This window comes from Pongo pygmaeus, chromosome 13 (assembly GCF_028885625.2).
Source record: "Pongo pygmaeus isolate AG05252 chromosome 13, NHGRI_mPonPyg2-v2.0_pri, whole genome shotgun sequence".
NCBI lineage: Eukaryota > Metazoa > Chordata > Mammalia > Primates > Hominidae > Pongo > Pongo pygmaeus.
Window position 1 is genome coordinate 16596144 of NC_072386.2, and position 22031 is coordinate 16618174.

Below are 22031 nucleotides of genomic sequence, written 5' to 3' on the forward strand. Positions count from 1 at the left end.
AAAAAAAGTCCATTTTCAGGGGCAAACTTCAAGAAGGCTTCAGATATTTGCATTAAAAAGACCAGTATTAATAGCCAATGTGATGGGGAAAAGTCATTGAAGACATTTCATAGCTTCAATTCGCAGTACTAATTTTCTGTATGATCATAACAAAAAGGGGTTTAATTGGCTCATAGTTCTGCAGTAGGCTGTAAAGAAAGCATAGTAACTTCTGCTTATGGGAGGACTCAGGAAGCCTCTCAATTATACCAGAAGGACAAGCAGCCGTAAAATGTTGCATATGGCCAGAGTAGGAGCAAGACAGAGAGAGGAAAGAGGTGTCACACCCTGTTATGCAACCAGATCTCATGAGAACTCAGTATCACAAGGTCAGCACCAAGAAGATGGTGCTTAAGCATTGGTGAAGGATCCACCCCCCAACACACTTCCACCCCCCACTGTTTCCAGGCAGAAGCCTGCTGCAGAGGCAGAGCCTCTTGGAAAACCTCTACTCGGGCAGTGCAGAAGGAAAATATGGGCTTGGAGCCCCTATGCAGGAGGCCACCATCCTCCAGACCCCAGATTCACAGACCCAACAACAGCTCACACCCTCAGTATGGAAAAGGTACAGGCACTAAACAACAGCCCAGCCCATGAGAGCAGCCACGGGGCTAAAGTCTGCAAAGCCACAGGTGCACTGTCCTAGTAGAGGTTTTCCATGAGCCTCTGCCTCTGCCTCTGCAGCAGGCTACTCCCCCTTCCTACTACGCACCATCCTATGGCCAGCCTACTCCTCCCCACTCTCCCTACCCCTTTTTCCTTACACTCCCACCCTCCTCCCATCCAGGATTAAATCACCTCCCACTAGGCTTCACCTCCACAATTCAGAATTACACTTCTACATGTGCTTTTCTAGGGAAAAAAAGCCAAACCATAGCATTCCGAACTTGACCCTTCCAAATCTCATGTCCTTCTCACAGGGTAAAATAAAATCATGCCTTTTCAACAGTTTCCAAAATCCTTAACTCATTCCAGCATTAACTCAAGTATAAAAAGTTCAAAGTCTCATCCGAGACAAGGCTACAGTCTCTTATGCCTATGAGTCCCTGAAGTTAAAATGGAGCTCATTTCTTTAAAGGTACAATGATGACACAGGTATTGGGTAAGCTGTCTTAATCCAAAGGGAAGAAATTTCCCAGAAAATAACACAAATGGGACCACAGGCCCAAGCACATCCAAAACCCAGCAGAACAGTATTCATTCAATCTCACAGCCACAAAATCATGAAGAGAACTATCACAAGGACAGTATTAAGGAGACAGTGTTTAACCATTTGTGAAGGATCTGCCCCCCACCCCTGCCTTTCACCCCCAACCCCGCCATAATTTCCCCCAATTCGCCCCACCATCCCCACCTTCCAAACTCCACTCTCCACCATGATTAAATCACCTTCCACCTGCCCCCACCTTTAACATTTCCCATTACAATTCCACATCAGTGGGACACAGAGCCAAATCATATTATTCTGTCCCTGCCCCTGCAAATCTGTCTTTCTCACATTGGAAAATACAATGATGCCTCTCCTACAGTCCCCCAAATCTTAACTCATTCCAGCATTTACTCAAATGTGTACAGCCCAAAGTTTCATCTGAGACAACGGTACAGTCCCTTCTGCCCATGAGTCTCTGAATTATAAAGCAAGTTAACTACTTCCAAGGTACAATGATTGTACAGGCAATGGGTAAGCATTCCCAGCCAACAGAAGAAAAATTGCCAGAAACAAAAACAAAACATCGATGGGACTCACAGGATACATGAATGTCCAAAACCCAGTAGGCCAGTCATTCAATCCTACAGCTCCAAAATCATCCTCTTGGTATCCTTGTCCCACATCCATGGCACAGGAGTGTGAGGGCTGGGCTCCAAAGGCTTTGGGCAGATCTCCACCTGTGGGTTTGCAGTGATCAGTCCCCGCAGCTGCCCTCATGGATGGGGCTGGTGTTGAGTGTCTGTAGCTTTCCCACATTGAGGGGGCAAGCTGTTGGAGGGTCTATGAATCTGGGGTTTGAAGGATGGTGCCTCCCTGTGTGAGGGCTTCAACCTGATACGTCCCTTATTTCCTGCCCCAGTAAAGGTTTCCCATGAGGCTCTGCCTCTTGGAAAGGCTTCTGCCTGGACACCCAGGCTTTTCTGTACATCCTCTGGAGTCTAGACAGAGGCTCCCAAGCCTCTAGTCTCTTGCTCTGTGCATCTCCTGGCTTAACACTATGTGGAAGCCATCAAGGCTTGGAGACACCTCTGAAGCAGTGACCCAAGCTGTACCTGTGCATCTTTCAGCCATGGCTGGAGCTGGAGCGGCAGGGATGCAGGCAGCAGTGTCCTGAGAATGCACACAGCAGCCAGGCCATGGAGCTGGCCCAGGAAACAATCCTTTCCTCATCCCCAGGGCCTGTGACAGCAAGGGCTGCTGCAAAGGTCTCTGAAATGCCTTCAAGGCCTTTTCCCCATAGTCTTGGCTATTTGCACTGGGCTCTTTTTTTATGCAAATACTTTAAGTGCTCTTGAATTTTCCCCCTGAAAATCAGCTTTCCTTTTTGACCACTTGGCTAGGCTGCAAATTTTTCAAATTTTTGAGCTCCACTTCTCATTTAAATAGAAGTTGCAATTTGAGGTCATTTCTTAGGTCACACATAAGAACACAGGCTGTTGGACGTAGAGAGGACACCTCTTGAGCTATGCTGCCTAGATGCTCATTCCACCAAATACATCCTAAATCGTCACCCCCATGTTCATAGTTTCAGAGATCTCCAGGGCTAAGGCCAATCAAATGCAACCTTGGCTCCTGTTCACAAGATGTTCCTCATTTTCATCTGAGACCTTTTAATTCTGGCCTACACTGTCCATCTTTCTGTCAGCTTTCTGATCACAAGTATTTAACAATTATTTTCAGTGGTCCAAAGTCTTCCTCATCATGCTGTCTTCTGAGTGTTCCCAACTCTCCCGACCTCTCTCTTTTACCCACTTCTGAACCTGCTTCTACATTCTCAGATATCTTTTTCACAGCCTGGTAATGTGGTAAATGAAGAAAAGTCCATTTTCAGTGGAAAATTCCCAAAGGCTTCAGATATCTTCATGAAAAGAAGCTGAGTACTGGTTGCCGACACAATGGGGAAAAGGCCTTGAAGGCATTTCATAGCTCCACTTCACAGCACTAATTTTGCGTACAATCATAAAGAAAAGAGGTGTAATTGGCTCACGGTTCTGCAGGCTGTAAGGGAAGCATAGTGGCTTCTGCTTCTGGGAGGACTCAGGAAGCCTCCCAATCATACCAGAAGGCCAAGGGGCAAGGAAATGCTTCGTATGGCAGCTGTAGAAGCAAGACTGAGAGAGGAAAGACATGCCCACCCAATTACACAACCAGATCTCATGAGAACTCAGTATCACAAGGTCAGCATCAAGAAGATGGTGCTTAACCACTGGTGAAGGATCTGCCCCCCGCAACCCCCACCTCCACCTCCCGCTGTTTCCAGGCAGAAGCCTGCTGCAGAGGCAGAGCCAGATTCATAGACCCACCAACAGCTTGCACCCCCACTGTGGAAAAGCTACAGGCACTCAACAGTAGCCCAGTTCATGAGAGCAGCCGTGGGGGCTAAAACTTGCAAAGCCACAGGTGCACTGCCCTAGTAGCAGTTGTCCATGAGGCTATGCCTCTGCAGCAGGCAACTCCTCACTCCCACTACACCCCACCCTTCCACCACCCTACAGCCAGCCTACTCCTCCCCACCCTGCCCACCTTTTTCCTTCCACCCCACCTGCCTCCCATCCGTGATTAAATCACTCCCACCAGGCCCTCATCTTTTTGTCATTTTCCAATCCCTCCAAACCCTCCCAATCTTTGTTACCCACTTCTGAACCTGCTTCTACTTTTTCAGGTCTCTCTATAGCAGGTTGGCTATGTAGTAATAACACAAAACCCGATTTAAGGGGGAACATTCAAGAAGACTTCAGAAATTTGCATACAAAGAAGCCCTGTGCTAATGGCCAAGACAAATGGAAAAAGGCCTTGAAGACATTTCGCAGCTCCTCTCTGCAGTTCTAATTTTCTGTATTATCCTAAGTAAAAGAGGTTTCATTGACTCAGGGTTCTGCAGGCTGTGAAGGAAGCATAGTGTCTTTTGTTTCTGGGAGGAGTCAGGGAGCCTCCTAATTATACCAGAAGGCCAAGGGACAATGAGCTGTCTCCTATGGCAGGAGTAGGAGGAAGACAGAGTGAGGAAAGAGGTTCCACAGCCTGTTAAACAACCAGATCACATGAAAACTCACTCACTGTCAGGAGGACAGCATCAAGGGGATGGTGCCTTATCATTCGTGAAAGATCTACCTGCACCATTTTATGACTAAATCTTTTTCCACCTAGGTCCACCTCTAACGTTAGGGAGTATAATTCCACATGGGTTTTGATAGGGATATAGAGACAAACCATATTATTCTGTCCCTGACCCCACGAATCTCTTGTCCTTCTCACATTGCAAAATACAATCATGCCTTGCCAGCATGAGTCTTAACTCATTTCAGCATTAACTCAAAGTTACAAAGTCCAAAGTCTCATCTGAGTCAAGGCTACAGCCTCTTTTGCCTATACGCCTCTGAAATAAAATGCAAGATCACCACTTCTAAGGTACAATGGTGGTACAGGCATTGTGTAAGCTTTCCAAATCCAAAAGGAAGACATTTTCCAGAAAGCTTCTTATTTCTATCTGAGACCTCCTCAGCCTAGCCTTCACAGTCCATGTTTCTCTCAGGATTTTGGTCAACCATTTAACCAGTCTCTAAGATGGTCCAAACTTTCTCATCCATCTGTCTTCTTTTGAGCCCTCCAAACTCTTCCAACCTCTGTCCATTACCCAGTTCCAAAGCTGCTTCCACATTTTCAGGTATCTTTATAGCAATGCTCCAGTCCTCATTTGCCATTTTCTGTATGATTCATTTTGAAAAAGAGGTTTAATTGGCTCATGGTTCTGCAGGGTGGACAGGAAGCACAGGGCTTCTGCTTCTGGGAGGCCTCAGAAATCATTCAATCTTTGTGCAAGGCAAAGAAAGAGTGAGTTGTCTCACACAGCAAGAGGAAAACGTGCAGAGTAGGGAGGTGACATAGAGTTTTCAATGACCAAGTCTCATGAGAAGTCACTCATGATTGTGAGGACAGTAGCAAAGGGATGGTGCTAAACCATTCATGAGAGATTTGCCTTCAGGATTCAATCACCTTAGACCAGGATCCACCTTCAACATTAGGAAATATAATCTAACGTGAGATTGGGTGGGGACACATACTCAAATTGCATCATCAATCTTTGAATATAAAGACATCCAGAGCAGGCTTTATCCAGCCAGCTTATTTGAGATTCTTCACAGGGTTTGAGGTCTACAGCATATACACTAAAATATTCGTACTTCAAAAAGCAATAAAGTTAAGTGGTATCATTCTTTCAAAAGTTACAATGGTAGTGTAGGAATTCATAGCATGGTTTAGGTCACATTTGCTACTGTTTCTATTCTATCGCCATATTAACTGTTTCCTACACAATTCTATATTCAGCCGAGTTTCAATTGAGAACAAAGCCATCCTTGTACTACTGTCAATACCTGGCATCAGCTCTTTGCTAGTGTTATTATTCTGCTGTAGAAAGCATCCTTGAACTGGAAACAGTGCACAGTCGAGGATCTAGTCATTCAACACTATCAATTCCTGGGTGACCTTTTGAAAAAATAGTATCTCTTGTTGCAAGAAATGCTGCAACTGTGAGTCCATGTTTCTCACTGGAATTGGATGGAAGTGGTGAATTTCAGCCACAGTGTCCAAAGAAATGCTGTTCCTGTGATTCTGACATCATCAGCCTCTGCACCTCGGTCTTCCCTTCTGCCACATGTTGCCTGCTCTCCATGACTTTGGTAAGAGCTTCCTTGTGTATGTGGATGATGTCTGGGATGTTGACCTGGTGTCCCTGAGACAGCACTAACAGGTCCATGACTGGGTCCAGTTCCTGGATGGGCTGATTGGCAAAGAGCTCACCGACGGTGTTGAAGGCATCTCTAGTGAAGTGATGGCCTGGTCCAGCTCCAAGACCTGGCTGAGGCTGAAGAACTGGCCACCTTCTGATGCTCTTTCTTAAAGCCTGTCACCATAATCTGCTTGCATGTCAACTCATTGGCTGAGAAGTTGAGCTGAGTGCCCTGTGGTCCATCTTCTTGGTGAAGCACTCGAAGCCGTCAATTTTGCTCTCCCACTCTTAAAGGTTGAGGGCCACCTTGGGGGTGGGCTCAGGGTCAGGAAGAAGCTGGAATTCACCATCTCATCCTTCTCAGCCTTCCTCTTGCCCTGTCTCCAGGCTGTCTCTTCAGTGCTGGTGTGACACATCAGGAAGTGATGGAAGATGTGGCACTGTGCCCGCACCCAGAAGCTGGCCGTGTGGTTCATCCACCAGATTGGGCCCTTTCTGCACTTGAACATGGAGTCCTTCTCAACATGGCCTGTGGTCTGCCTCGTGGCACCCAAGAAGCCCACAGTGCTGTAGGAGCCCTCATGCATGGACTGGAGCCCCAAAGGCAGCGCACACCCTGCTCCTGAGCCTGCTGCTCATTTCCTCTATGTGTCTCTATCTGCAGCACAGTGGTTGCACTGAGGCCTGTGCATGCCAGGCAAGGCCAAGCTGGCTCAAAGAGCAACCAGCCACCTCTGCAAGGGTGTGCCAGGAGCAGGCGGGCCAGCCACCAGCCTCACTCGCTGCCAGTCAGGGTAAATCAGTTATTCTGCCCTGGAGGTAGGACCCCAGTGCCATCTGCTTTTCCTCAGGCCTCTGCTCCATCAGCCGTCAAGTGGCAGCCCCTCAGGCTGTGGGAACCTGGCCACCCCTGCTTCCTTGAGTGGGTGAGGCTGGTGGCTGGTCCACCTGCTCCAGGCACACCCTTGCAGAGGTGGCTGGTTGCTCTTTGAGCCAGCTTGGCCTTGCCTGGCATGCACAGGTCCCGGGTACCGACACCCTGCTCTGAGTGAGCTTGTCCTGTCTTGGGCCAAATTCAAAACTCTGGCTAGGGCCACAGAAGGCTGAGTCCCCTGGGTGGTAATGCTGACTGCTGCTGGGGGGCCCATAGTGCCCCTCCCCTCCCAGGGCCACAGAAGGCTGAGTCCCCTGGGTGGTAATGCTGACTGCTGCTGGGGGGCCCATAGTGCCCCTCCCCTCCCAGGGCCCAGGATGAGGCCTGACTGGGCCAGGACCCTTTAGGTATGGATCTCGTTCCCTAGCAGGGGGCCTCTGTCCAACAGGTTGGATGAGAAGATGCTGCTGGTTGCCAGGGTTGTTCGGATGCCACGTTCACCCTTCCCTCCAGGGACATCAAAGTTTCCAGCTTCCCCTTTGAGAATGACTTCCCAAGGCCCAGGTGCTATCTGGGGCTGCAGGGCAGCTGGCTGCATGCTGCTCTGGCTTCTTCCATGTTGTGCTGGTCACTACCCACCAAGGGGGGTCAGATGCAGGCACCAAGTAGGGCGGTTGTCTCTGGACCTGCGTCTTGGTTATCATGGAGCCAGACTTGGCCTGGTGACAGGGCCATGATGGGGTTGTCCTGGTGGTCCTGGGGGTGTCCAGAAGAGATGCAGAATGGAATTGCTGCAAGGATGAATGAGATGACTGTCAGCACAGAACAGGCACTTGGTGAGTGCTCAGGGATTACCCTCAGTAGCTGCCCAGAGGCCAAAATCACCCACTTGATAGTGACTGTCCCCAAGACAGGAGGAAGAGAAGAGAGCAGGTCCCACTCACCTGAGTCTGATCAGTCAGCTATGTTGAGATGTGCCTCTCACCTAGAAAACAATCCTTCATGCAGAGCCACTCACAGAGACTGCTGTGTGTCTCTAACTGCTCCAAAACACAGAGGCGATGGGAACTCAGCAAGAGTGACATCGTGGGGTGACACAACCCACCACAACGGGAGCCTGCTTGGGTCAAGAGGGCCCAGTGTCAGTGTCCTCTATCCCCTGAACTGACATGTGTGCATGCATTGTGTTTATGTATGCGTGTGTGTGTCTGTACATATGGGTGTGTTTGTTTGTCTTGCTTCTCTGGCCGGGCCTAGCTGCTCCACTCACAGGTGCACCCAGGTCCTCATCACTGTCACCACCAGGGCCCAGGGCCAGGATTAGAGCCTCCCACAGGTGCTCCCCAATTTCTGCCCTCCCCACCGAGGGTGGTCTTGGGGATGCAGACAGAGGAGGGGCGCCAAGCAGAGCAGAGAGGGCTGGCACCCTCTCTAGGTGGAACTCAGGTCATGTGTAAAGTTGGAGGTCTGCCAAGCAGCGCTGAATTCAACACATCTTCTCACATTCTCTTTCCAGCCACCCTCCAGGGTGCCCTGACTCACCTTCCCTACAGATGGAGGCAAGGAGACTCCACAGACAAACCCCCTGCCTGAGGTCACACATCAGCTAACTGGCCAGGTTCCTGCTGACCAGGTGCCCCCAACGAGGCCCCTAATGAGCACTCCTCCATTGACGAGGTCCCACTGACCAAGTCCCCACTGACCATGTCTCCCTAACCAGGCCCCCATTAGTAGGCCTCATGGACCAGACCCCACTGACCAATTTCCCACTGACCTGGTCCCCACTGACTGGGTTCCCACTGACAAGATCACAATTTATCAGGTTGCTGCTCACCTCACCCCCACTGAATAATTTTCCATGGATCAGTCCCCAGCTGACTGAGCCCCCTTTGACCAGGCTCTCACTGACCAGGCTCCAAGCCACTAAGGCCCCACACTGACCAGACCCCTAATATACTGAATACACCCCACCGACCAGTTTTTTATTGTTTATATTCCAATCAATCAGGCCCTACTAATAAGACCACCACTGACCAGCTCCCCACTGACTAGGCTTCCAATGACTAGGTCACAAGGTACCCACTGGGTGAGGCCTTCACTGAGGAGGCCACCGCTAACCAGGTCCCTGTGATCAGGTCTCAACTGACCAGGTCCTGATGGCTAGGTCATCTCTGACCATGGTCCACTGATGAGGCCCTCGAGCAGCTGTGTTCAAAGTCTCATTACAATGCCGCCATCAGCTCACAGACCCTCCCTCCCTGCATGTGTGCCCAGGGGTCAGGCCCTGGGGGTTTTCTTGGGCCGCAAGGCCTCTCCTCCAAGACACAGGGAGAGAGTCAGCCTCAGGCTCCAGGTACCCAGCTTCACACTCACCCCGCAAGGCCCTCTGGGCCCATCTCAGAGGAGACAATGAGGTAGCCTGGCTCTGCCTGGACATGCCATCTTCCCTATTCCTGAGTGTCAGAGTGGGAAGAAGGGAGGGACATTTGGCAGACAAGACACCCTGTGCTGCTGGGTCTCCCAGGGCCCTTCCTGCAGAGCCCTGATCTAGAGACACAGCACAGAGGCTGCAGGGAGACAAATCAAGAACCCTTGAGGCTGAGCCAGGGACCACATGAGGACTGTCCCCAGACAGCTAGAAGGCCCTTTGCTAGTTTCTTGGTACTTCAGTGGATGTGGCAGTGGTTCTTCTGTTGGGGACTAGTGAGCGCGTGATGGGAAGGGCTCGCCTGTGCTTCCTCAGTGGCTCCAACTCTGCTTCTAAGAAAAATTACTCATTCTCGGGCTGCTGCAGAGAAAATACAACATTAGTTTAGAACACCTTGTGCCAGAAAGTCAAAAAGTGCTGACAGAGTAATGGGGACAAATCAAAAAGACATAAAGTCAGCTTGAAATGTCTACCACTGGCCTAATCTTGGGGAACTGGAGCACCAGAATCATGAGCTTTCCCTTCTCCTTTATTTATTGGTTTTATTTCTCCATGTAGAACAAAGAAGAGAATAAGAAAAATAATCATCTGGCAACCATCACAGTAATACTTGTTCAAACACGTCGTCCATGAAATGCTTAATCTAGTGGGTTTTGAGGAGTAACCAGATATTTACAGAGCTTCAAAGTATCTCCACACAAAATACTATTGAACTACAAAAAGAAAATCGTAACATTAGTATGGACAAACCTGGCGATACTCTTTAAGTCTCCTACTATATATGGTAATAAAAACTGTAAAATGCAAAGAAGCCTTCAATGACCTTTACTAAAGGATCAATGATGACTTGGTTGTTTGGCTGTTTAAACAGCTGACATTCAGGCAATTTGAGTAGGCCAAACTCAATAATACTGGTGTTCATTTGCAAGATCCACTTAAAACTTAAGGAGGCTAAAAAACATCATTTAAAATAACATATAAATATACATCATATATGATATGAAAATATTCTACTTTAGTAAAGATTGTGATGTTTTATATTTTATGAGAAACCATTAAAATTTCATGTAAATAGCCCAGTAATAAAGTTTCATGATCTTTTAAATCATACAACTTTTCCTTAAGATTTTATGGTTAAATATTCTCTTCATTAGATGTGGCTTACCAGCGGATTCTAGAGAAGAAAGTAGACGGGAGCAAGTGCCCATCACAGCAAAAGCTGGAAAGAAAAAGAAAGGATTATGTTCTTTACCTAAAACATTTCAGTTAACGAAGTGTAAGTTTAAAATGTAGAGTTGAGAACGTTATCAGAGTTAATAAGAATGAGAAATATGTACGTGCAATTACAATACAAAATTACTATTAAATCATTTACACATGGCATTAATTCCAACTGTGGTTAAATATCACAGCTTTTTCATTCTTCATTCATGTATTCAACAGCCACGTGCTAAGGTACTAGAGCCAGCACTGGAATTACAAGATGAAGATGGCATGGTCCACCTCCCAACAGTCATATGCTATAACCTAAAAGACAGGCAGGTAATGTCCATATAGAGTCATAGATACCATGACAGGTATACAGCAGGGCACTACTGGAACATACAGAAGGGACATCTATCCCACTTTTGTGTCAATATCATGGGCTTTCTGGTGGAGGGGATACATAGGTTGATGACTGAAGGATGAGGAAAATCTTGCCAGATAGAGGGAAGAGGCGAAGGCAAAGATCCTGAGGTAACAAAGAGCCCTGCGGAGTTCTACTCTGTCCACTTTGGTGCTAGAGCAAAGGGCAGAATGCAGTAAGTGGCGAGAGACAAGGCTGAGTAACCTGACAAGAATTACACTGACGTGGGTGTTTTTATTTCATGGTGAAATTTTTGGAACTTTTCCTGAGAACAGATGTAAGCCAATTGATGCCTTTGTTTTTGGAGAATCGTTTCAGTGTGCTGGCTGACAGTTCCATGAGGATGGCAAAAGTAAACAAATTGTAGAGCCAATAAAAAAGAGATAGATCCACTTCTTGGAAATTTTTTAAGCTATGGAACATGATGATTAATGGTGCATAAGTATACTCTTCACTGTGAAAGTTTTTATTTTCACATCTTTCATTAGATGTGTGTAAGAAAGATACTGAACGTAGTGTCTACTAACCCAACAATGAAAAGGAATGCCATTTGCTATTTACACTTTATTACTAAAATAAACCTAAATTTAATTAATACATTTTGGCAACATACTTTTCTTTGTGTCTGTAATTATTTGTTCTACACAGTCCAGCTCCATCTAAAACAAGTAAAAAAAAATAATAATAATGTTTAAGTTAAACAAGAGACATTATCATAAGATTAATATATCACTTACAAAATGTGACCTTTAGTATTTTTAGTGACTAGACATAACACGAAGTTTGCTTAAATAGAAAAATAATCACATAAGTAAAATTTCTACTTATTCTAAGTTTAGATAATAGAGGATGTATCTGTGTAATGCTGTTTAGAGTAATCTGACAAAAATAGATAATATTGGTCTATTGGATATACATAATTTTAGAAAGGTGGTGTTTTATTAGTACAAAGGTTAAACAATGGCCGGGCATGGCAGCTCACGCCTGTAATCCCAGCACTTTGGGAGGCAAATGTGGGCAGATCACGAGGTCAAGAGATCGAGACCATGCTGGCCAACATGATGAAACCCTATCTCTACTAAAAATACAAAAATTAGCTGGGTGTGGTGGTGCATGCCTCTAGTCCCAGCTACTCAGGAGGCTGAGGCAGGAAAATGGCTTGAACCCAGGAGGTGGAGGTTGCAGTGAGCCGAGATCATGCCATGGCACTCCAGCCTAGTGACAGAGTGAAATGCCATCTCAAAAAAAAAAGAAAAAAAGGTTAAACAATTAAAGTCATATTTTGCAATGAATGCATTGCTTTGAAATTCTTAGCAAAACTGTCCTTTATAAAAGTTTAATCCATGTTTTACTTCAATAAATTTTTTCTTAAAAAGAAATTTATATCCTTTACTTACTGAAAAAAATATGTAAAGTTTTCTTTTTTTTTTTTTTCTAGTTTGTGTTCTAAATTAAAGTGGTACCTGTGTAAGTTTCTTCCAAAAATCTATTGAGGAATGCTGAGGTTTGGAGTACAATTGAACCCATCACACAGGCAGTGAGCATAGGACCCAAGAAGCAGTTTTTCAACCCTGGCCCACTCTGTCCCTCCCCATTCTTATTTCCCAGAGTCTATTGTTCCCATGTTTATGTCAATGGGCACCTAATGTGTAGCTCCCACATATGAGTGCAAATGAGATATTTGGTTTCTGTTTCCGTGTTAGTTTGCTTAAGATAGTGGATTCCAGCTGTATCCATGTTGCTGCAAAGGACATGATTTTGTTCTTTTCATGGCTGCATAGTATTTGGTATATATGGAATTTTCCAATCTACCTTGGATTTTCAATCTACCTTGGGTGCACCTGGCTTGACTCCATGTCTTTGCTATTGTGAATAGTGCTGCAATGAATATACATGTGCATGCATCTTTTTGTTACAATGATTTATTTTCCTTTAGGTATACCCCTAGTATAGTAATGGGGTTGCTGCATGTGGGATTACAGGTGCCTGCCACCACGCTTGGCTAATTTTTGTAGTTTTAGTAGAGACAGAGTTTCATCATGTTGGCCAGGCTGGTATCAAACTCCTGTCCTCAGGTGATCCGCCTGCCTCAGCCTCCCAAAATGCTGGGATTACAGGTGTGAGCCACCACATCTGGCCAAGCACAAAGCTTTTAACAGAAAAATGGAAATGAACCTTTCAGTGTTTTGTTTATTTAATTCATAAAATGCACTTATTTTGGGTTCTATTAAATAATAAATATCTATATGTTGTTAAGTGTTTGGTTGCCTGTCATTCACTTGTGATTATGGGTGGAAAGAGTTAAGTTGGTGCAAAGAAACTTTAAAAGGTATGGGCTGGGCACAGAGGCTCATCCCTGTAATCCCAGCACTTTGGGAGGCTGAGGTGGGTGGATAACAAGGTCAGGAGTTCGAGACCTGCCTGGCCAATATGGTGAAATCCCATCTCTACTAAAAATACAAAAATTACCCAGCTGTAGTCCCAGCTACTTGGGAGGCTGAGGCAGGAGAATCACTTGAACCCAGGAGGTGGAGGTTGCAATGAGCTATCATGCCACTGCACTCTAGCCTAGGCAACAGAGCGAGACTCCATCTCAAAAAAAAAAAAAAAAAAAAAGAAAGTGATATGAACCACAGACAAACTACAATCAAGTAGAGTAAGACAAAGCGTTTCAAAGTATATCATCAGTTATTAGGCAATAACATGCATTTTCTAAAACCTAACTTAAATGCAGCTTTTAAAGAAATTTTAAATGTGTCAGTTTAACCACATTTATTGAATAAAGTTAGCAAATGTGTGTCTCTTGAAAATGAGAGCTCCAGGGAATTAAAAAATGTAAAGTTTCCATTTCCTTTCTGTGTTAACACAGCTAATTATAATCTTTACTTAACATGCATAAGTCAACAGAACAACTCAGTATTTCACCAAATTATAAACAAGAATTATATTAAAGAAATGAAACCCAAAAGAGAAATGGTCATATAACTAACCTCATTCAAGGAGTTCTTGCAGTTATTTGAAGTCTGTGGGTTTGAAGTAGGAATTCTTATGGCCGTTTTGGGAATATATTTTCTGTCAAGACCTATACTATTAAGATTTTCAACACAAGGTAACTCTGGGTCTGGCTTTGTACGAAGAGTGCTGAGAAAATATTTCATCCGCTGTTTCTCCATAAAGAGCTTGGTGCTGATCACTGCTATTTTCTTATCCGATCTGTAAAGAGAGCAAAGACAAATGCTTAGTATTTGATTTTTCCTTGAATGATTCTTAACGACTTGCATTTTTAAAAAAGTTGCCCTGAGAGTAAACCAAATTACCCGTTAAACAGTGTTTTCACACGAAGATGTGTGAGAGCATACCTCTTGTAAGTAACGGTAATTTTAAAATCATTCTAAATAAGTATATGTGTTTCTAAGGTGATTTCTTGAACAAGCAGTTCAAAGTAGACAGGCAAGAGAAATGGCTATCAGTGATGTACGGCTCAACAGATAACCTAGCTGCCTTCTAAAATAGCTCTACTTATGAGATTCTAAAGATTCCTTTAGAAATACCTGTATTTAAAGGGTAACTATGTGGGAAAATGATTATGTTAATTTGCTTGACTATAAGAACTACTTCACTATAAATAATTATATGAAAACATCATGTTGTACTCCTTAAATAATGTAGATTAAGAAAATTAAAATGAACAAAAATAATCTAGAAATACTTGTGTTTAGTAAACCAGTTTCAGGTTTCACCCTTGTACATTTCCCCTATTACCTAAGAACACTTAAGTATTTGGCACTGAGGAATAACTCAGAGCAGCAACTCCTGGGGGAGAACTAGACTGGTTGGTTGATGATCAAAAAGAACTAAAGCATCTCTGAAGGCAATTAGCCCCCAGCACTGTGACCAAGGCACTGGAGGTGGGGCTTGTTCTTTCTGCTTCCACACACCCCTTCAGGCTGAACAAGGTGTTGTTTTTGAACCACCTTGTGGATTACACTTCTTTTCATTCCTGTGATAATATTCCCTCTTTCACAAGGATGCCTTTATGTAACACCTTGAAAATGTTACACCAAGAGTCTTTCTTGAGGCACCCTCTAGTGATAACACCTAAAGATCACACTCAAACAGTCCCTGCCTGAGTGCCAGGATGTGCCCAGAGTAGCAGTATCACTTGACACTTTGGGTTTAGGTTGTGATCTACCAAACAATAAATTAAACTCATTAATATTCCCATTTAGGGAAATTCTGACAAGTAATTTTATAAGAAGATCACTTTATTAATCATAAAGCTTCAAAAATACTTAGTGAAAAAAACTAACAGGTCAGGTTAACTACATGAGACTTTTCAGGGGAAAAAAAGCCACACAAAAACAAAAAAAGAGAAGAGAGACAGAAACTATCCTTGATGAACATTTTAAAGGTAGGATTATTTACTAACATTATTTTCCAAATTACATTATCAAATTAGCATTCACTTCCTACTGATCTCCTGAAGCCATCTCACTAAAAATTATGATTTCAAAACAAATTAATGGGCTTAATTCATTTTCTATGAGTATATGTTTTGACTTACTTCGTTAATTTTTTTGACATGGAATTGTTAGCTTTCAATGTTACTGCAAAGGCTTCCTTATATTCTTCTAATTCAGTTGTAACCTCTTCATAAGCAGTTTTCATTTTGGAGAATTTACATTCCACATCTTTAAGTGTGAGTTCCTTCTTTTTTAGTGAAGCTGTATTATCCTTGTTTAACTGCTCTAATTGTTTTTCATATTCTGCTTTTTCCTAAAACAAATGAAAAGAATACACTTTTAAAACAATTATAAGTTAATTACCATATGTTTGTTGCCTTTCATTTTGAATCAGTGATTCGAAGAGCAATTTTAAATATGTTAAAAAGAGGCTAAAGCTTAAAATATTTATCAGCAATATCAACAAAACTAATAATTGAATTCAGAATTGTCTGATTTATAAAAATTTGATATCATAATTGTGTTACTATTAATGTAATCTGGTCCTATAAAAAGTAATAGAATCCATTTATAATTTTAAAAAGTGAACAATGAACAATGTTGCTTAAGACCAATTCAAAAGTATCATATAATTTCTAAATCACAGTTTTCTCTTATGCCAACTGGTCTTAATCATCAAATTCCCCCTTTTACTCTATAGTGAGAATCATTACTTTGAAAGATTGATTTTGTTATAATAATAATAATGGAAATTTAAATATTTAAAAGGAAAAAAGTCACTTTTTTCTAGAACTCTACAAAGGAGATTGCCCTAAGAGAGGCAGAGGAAACACAATATATACATATCCAAAATACAGTTTGCAGTGAAATAAATGAAAGCCCATTACAGATAAACTTACCTGATTTTAAAAACTAACCTGTAAATGGATTTCTTCTAATTTTTCTATTGCCTTCGTTGCCCTTTCATCCAGCTCCGATTTATATTCTTGTACTTTACCAAGTTCTACCATATCTTTTTCCATATGTGTCTTAAGATTTAATACTTCTTCTTCCAACATCTTTTTATCCTTCTCAAGTTCTTCACATTTCTCTTGTACTTTTCTCATAGATAATAACTCCTGATGAAGAACTTCATTGTCTTTGGCCAAATTGACACATTTTGAAGATACAGCTTCCTTCTCGGCCATAAGATCATCAAACTGCATGAATAAAATAATAGAGCTTGATAATGAAGTAGGCTGAGAATAATCTAATACAAAACCAATAGCAAATTTTGAAATGCATTGACTTGCAATAAAATGTTATCTATAATGTAGTAGATTCTTCAAAGGTGGACGCTTAAATTACTCAGAATTTTAAGAACAAAGTTAAAGCTACCATGAGTCACAAAAATATGCTTTACTGTCATCATCTTTCCACAGAACTTTTGCACTTGCTTTTACTTTTTTTTTTCTGATAATTCGTTATTGTTCCTCCTTAAATTGCACTAAGTTATCTCTTAGTAAAAAGTGTCTAACCACCTTGCCTCATCATCCTTCCCCAAAATTTCTCAAAAAAACTTTCAGAGATATCATATTGAGTTATTTAGGCCAAAGTCAATAAATGGCTCTCAGAATAAGACTTTGAAAATAATGTAATACTCTACGCTAGGCATGGTGGCTCACACTTGTAATCCCAGCACTTTAGGAGGCTGTGGCAGAAAGATCACTGGAGGCCAGGAATTTGAGATCAGCCAGAGCAACATATTGAGACCCCTATCTCTACAAAAAAACAAATTGAAAAAATTAGCCAGGCATGGTGGCTCAGGCCTGTAGACCCAGCTAGTTGGGAGACTGAGGCAAAAGGATGGCATGTACCCAGAGTTCAGGACTGCAGTGAATTATGACCACATCACTGCACTTCTTCCTGGATGATAGACAAAGACCATATCGCAAAAAAACACAAAATAATGAATCCTGTAAATAAGGATTCTGATGCCATAAGCCTTTCCCTAAACCGCAAACGTTTCATGCTAATTTGAATTGCATTTTAAGAAGTAATGATTCTTGGGGTAAAGGCCATAGCATACAGCACCCAGAAACAAATCCACGTATTTACAGCCAACTGATTTTGGAATAAGGTGCCAAGAACATACATTGGGGAAAGGACACCCTCTTCAAATGAATGGCACTGGGAAACTATCCATATGAAGAATGATACTACCTTCCTATCTAACACCATATAGCAAAATAAACTCAGAATCCATTGAAGACTGAAATGTAAGGCCCAAAATTATCAAACTATTGTAAGTAAACAGAGGGAAAATGCTTCAGGACATTAGTCTGCACAAAGATTTGTATAGGTAAGACATCAGAAGCATAGGCAACAAACAAATGATAGACAAATAGTACTACAACTGAGTGAAGAGAAAACCTGTAGAATGGAAGAAAACATTTTGAAGCTATTCATCTAATAAAAGACAAATATCCAAAATACACAAGGAACTCAAACACCCTGACAGTAAACAAAAATAATCTGAGTTCAAAACTAGGCAAAAGATCTGATTAGATATTTCTCTTTTTTTTAAGAGAAAAAAAAGAAATACAAATGGCCAATAAATACATTTAAAAATGTTCAGTATCACTAATCATCAGGGAAATACAAATCAAAGCTACAATGTGATATAATCTTGCTCCATTTCAATAAATGGCTATCATAGAAAACACACAAAAAAGTGCTGGTGAGGTTTCAGAGAACAGTAAACTCTTACATGCTGTTGGTGGGAAGGTAAACCAGTGCAGCTACTATAGAAAACAACATGAGGTTTTCTCAAAAAATGAACAATGGAATTGCCGAGGGATCCAGCAACCCCACTACTGGGTATTCAGGCAATAGAAAAGAAAACAATAGATCACAAGAATACTTGTCCTCATATGTTTATTGTAGCACTATTCACAACAGCTAATGTATAAAATCAACCTACATGTCCATCAGCAAATGAATGGACAAAAAAATTGTGGTACACATACACAGTGGAATACTCACCATACTAAAAAAATGAAATCCTCTTACTTGTAGCCACGTGGATCAGTCTGGAGGATATTATGTTGAGTGCAGACACAGAAAGATAAATACTGCACATTCTCACTCATGTGTGGGAGCTAAAGAAAAATTGAGGGCTGGGCAACATGGCTGATGCCTGTAATTTCCTACCACTTTGAAAGACAGAGGCAGGAGAATCACTTGAAGCCAAAAGTCCCAGAGCAGCCTGAGCAACATAGAGAGACATCTCTACAAAGTGAAAAATCAGACAGGTGCAATGGTGCACGCCCATAATCCTAGCTGCTCAAGAGGGTGAGGTCGGAGGATCACATGGGCCCAAGAGTTTGAGGCTGCAGTGAGCTATGATCAAATCACTGTCTCAAGTCTGGATGACTACAGTTGCCTAGAGCCCAGACTACACTAGCAAGACCCTGTCTCTTAACAACATAAAAGCTCATAGAAGTAGGAGAGGGGAGTCTGGTTAATGGATACAGAATTACAGTTAGATAAGAGGAATGAGTTCTGATGTTCTGTGGCATTGTAGGGTGAATATAGTTAACTATGATCTATTGAATATTTTTAAAAAGCTAGAAGATTTTGAATGTTCACAATTCAAAGAAATGAAAAATCGTTGACGTAGTAACAAGTAGTAAATATGCTAGTTAGCTTGATCATTATGCACTATATAAATGTATCCAAATGTCACTCTATAGCCCATAATTATGTATATACATGTCAATTAAAACAAAAGAGAATCTATATTCATCCCATTAAAAGAATAGAATATGGGTCATCCTTACTGATGGCCTTCTCCTAATGAATAGAATGCAGTAAAAGGGAGACCATGTGGCTTCCCTATCTCAGACTGCTTTCCCTTTGAACCCAGTCCCCAGATTGTGAGAGAGATCAGTCCACAAAGACAGCCTGGGAGTGCCAGTGTCAGTGTTCATGCTGCCTGCCCCAGCCGAGGTTCCCGCCAATGGCCAGCATCAAACATCAAACACATGGGTGAGCAAAGCTTCAGATGATTCACTTTCTCCAACTTCCTGGGGAAGCTGAGGGGAGCAGAGACAAGCTGTCCTGGCCAATCTTTTTCCAAACCACAGGTTCATGAACAAAATAAATGTTTTTCTTTTAAGCCACAAAACTCTGGGTAACTGTTAGAAAAATAAGTTTTAAAAAGAGACAACAGGAAACATAACTTATGTAGCAGTAAAGAGTCCCTTTAAAGTAGGATCTAATAAATATTGAGATTAATTTATTGATGACAAACATTATTGAGAAGCAGCAGACAACCAGGAGAGAGATGTAAGCTGCTGAGGAGGAAATTTTCCTAAAAACCCCTCAATGATGAACTCTGATAATAAGACAAGGGTGTCGCCTTACAATTTCCCCTCAAGTTAGGAAATAAGACTGCAAAGCAAGAAGACATATGATTTGAAAAACAACTGGAAATACTTGGTTACATAACCAAATTCAGACATTTACCTGATTTCAATTAATGAAAATTCTAGAAGAAGAAGCTTTGCATATTTATTAATCAATCTAGTATTTGATTTTCATTTTCCTTTTTCTCAATGAGGAAATAAGAAGGAAATTATGGAATGACTTTTACTCTTCACAGAAGTAAAATAAACACAGCATACTTTGAGTATTAAGACATCAAATGCAATTTCTCCTTTACCTTACTTCACGTTTGTTTGTATGGAGAAGTTAAGACCATCCCATCTCTATATTAGACCACAATGCTTCTCTAGAGCACACAACTTGGCTCTGAAATTTTGAAATTCAAAATATGAATCTACTACTTGTCTCTGATAAATTGCCTGAATATTACCTGATTTTTAAGTGCTGCACTCCTAAAACTTTTTCTTGGAATGAGTTAAACTTTTTATTCCAAGAATCCTTCACTGAGCTAGAAAGCAGAGCTGGGCATCTCTGTTTCAGTAAAAGGAGGTCAATACAGAAACTGTGGTTTCTGCGAATGCAAGATCTGCACCAAGAAAAGGATTAGCCACAGTGTTACACAAGAGAACAAGATGCCAGGTGGAAAGAGGATCTGCGAACTGAAAGACGATGACTTCACTTGATTTCCACTGAGGAAAGCTGGCAGCTCAGATTTAACTCCTCCTTCCTGGATGGTAAACATCTATGGATGATTCTACAAATTATAATGAGATAGTAAAACATAAGGCACTCAATAGTAGGCTATTTCAGCAGATCCTGTGACCAAAATTTACTGAAAATGAAACTATAGAGGGAGGCAGTGGATAAGAGACTAAAGGTTTGAATGGAGAAAGAAAGAAATAGTGTGTCTCGTAAGCCTGACTTGCCATGATGTCTCAGAGTAAGTACGGTATAAGCTGGCCACAGACGCCTCTTGAGACACAAAAGGTGAAGTTAAAGATATTCTAATACATTTAATTTTTATTATGACACAAGACCACTGGTAATATGCAACATGACTGAAAAAAGTTTCTCAGTAAATTCAACTTGGTCCTGGTATAAGAATAGACATAAACTAAGAATAGACATAAACTAAGAATTGATCATCTAAAAATAAACCTGCACATTTACAGTCAATTGATTTTATACAAGGTTAACAAAAAAACAGAATGGGAAAAGAACAGTCTTTTCAATAAATGATATTGGAACAACTGGGTATCCATGTGCAAAAAAAATTATAAAGTTGGACTCTCACCTAATACCATATTTAAAAATTAACTCAAAATAAAACAGTTAACTGTAACAGCTAAAACTATAAAACTCTCAGAAGAAAACATTGGTATAAATCTTTGTGACTGCATTTGGCAGTGTTTTCTTAGCTATGACTCTAAAGGAAAAATGGATTCAATGAACTTCAAAATTGAAAACTGCTGTGCCTGAGAAGACAGTATGGAGAAGTGAAAAGGTAGACATTGAGTAGAAGAAAGTATTTGAAAAGCGTGTATCTGATAAGGGACTTACATATATAGGATATATAGAGAACCCTTGCCATTCATAAATAACAAGATAACCCAATTTAAAAAATGGGCAAAGAATTTGAATAGATATTTCTGCAAAGAAGATGTAAAGATGGATAATAAGCACATTAATAGATGCTTAATGTAATTAGTCATTAGGAAAATGTAAATCAAAACCACCTTGTATCACTTCACACCACAGGATCAAATCTTTTTTCAATAAAAAAGAGAAAATAAGTGTTAGGAAAAATGTAAAGAAATTAAAGCCCTGATCCAATGCTGCTGGGGATGTAAAGTGGTGCAGCCACTTTGGAAAACAAACTGGCAGCTCCTCAAAATGTTAAGCATGAAGTTACCATATGACCCAGGAATTCCAGTCATAAGTATATACTCCAGAAAAATAAAAACATATGCAAGCACAAAAACTCATACATAAGTGTTTACAGCAGCATTATTATTATATTTTTTTTGAGACGGAGTCTTGTTCTGTAGCCCGGGCTGGAGTGCAGTGGTGTGATCTCAGCTTACTGCAACCTCTGCCTCCTGGGTCCGGGTTCAAGCAATTCTCCTGCCTCAGTCTCCTGAGTAGCTGGGATTACAGGCACCCACCACCACGCCCAGCTAATTTTTGTATTTTTAGTAGAGACAGGGTTTTACCATGTTGGCCAGGATGCTCT

The 22031-nt window shown here is 42.0% G+C and overlaps 1 protein-coding gene across 3 annotated transcripts in view; it reads right to left on the minus strand.

Moving 5' to 3' along the window:
• Positions 1–22031, minus strand: part of LOC129044580 (ankyrin repeat domain-containing protein 18A-like) — a 73437-nt gene that overhangs the window by 13921 nt on the left and 37485 nt on the right. For 2 of the 3 annotated variants that reach the window (XM_063650446.1, XM_063650445.1), the window contains exons 12-16: positions 16288–16569; positions 15472–15683; positions 13898–14120; positions 11521–11566; positions 10363–10499 (exon numbers count right to left, since the gene is read on the minus strand). In XM_063650446.1, the coding sequence (XP_063506516.1) occupies positions 10381–10499; positions 11521–11566; positions 13898–14120; positions 15472–15683; positions 16288–16569 (882 nt within the window). In that variant the 3' untranslated portion in view covers positions 10363–10380. Of the gene's footprint in view, positions 1–7491; positions 7644–7796; positions 7970–9225; positions 9641–10362; positions 10500–11520; positions 11567–13897; positions 14121–15471; positions 15684–16287; positions 16570–22031 lie in introns of those variants that run through there. The other variant, XM_063650444.1, reaches the window with a different exon arrangement.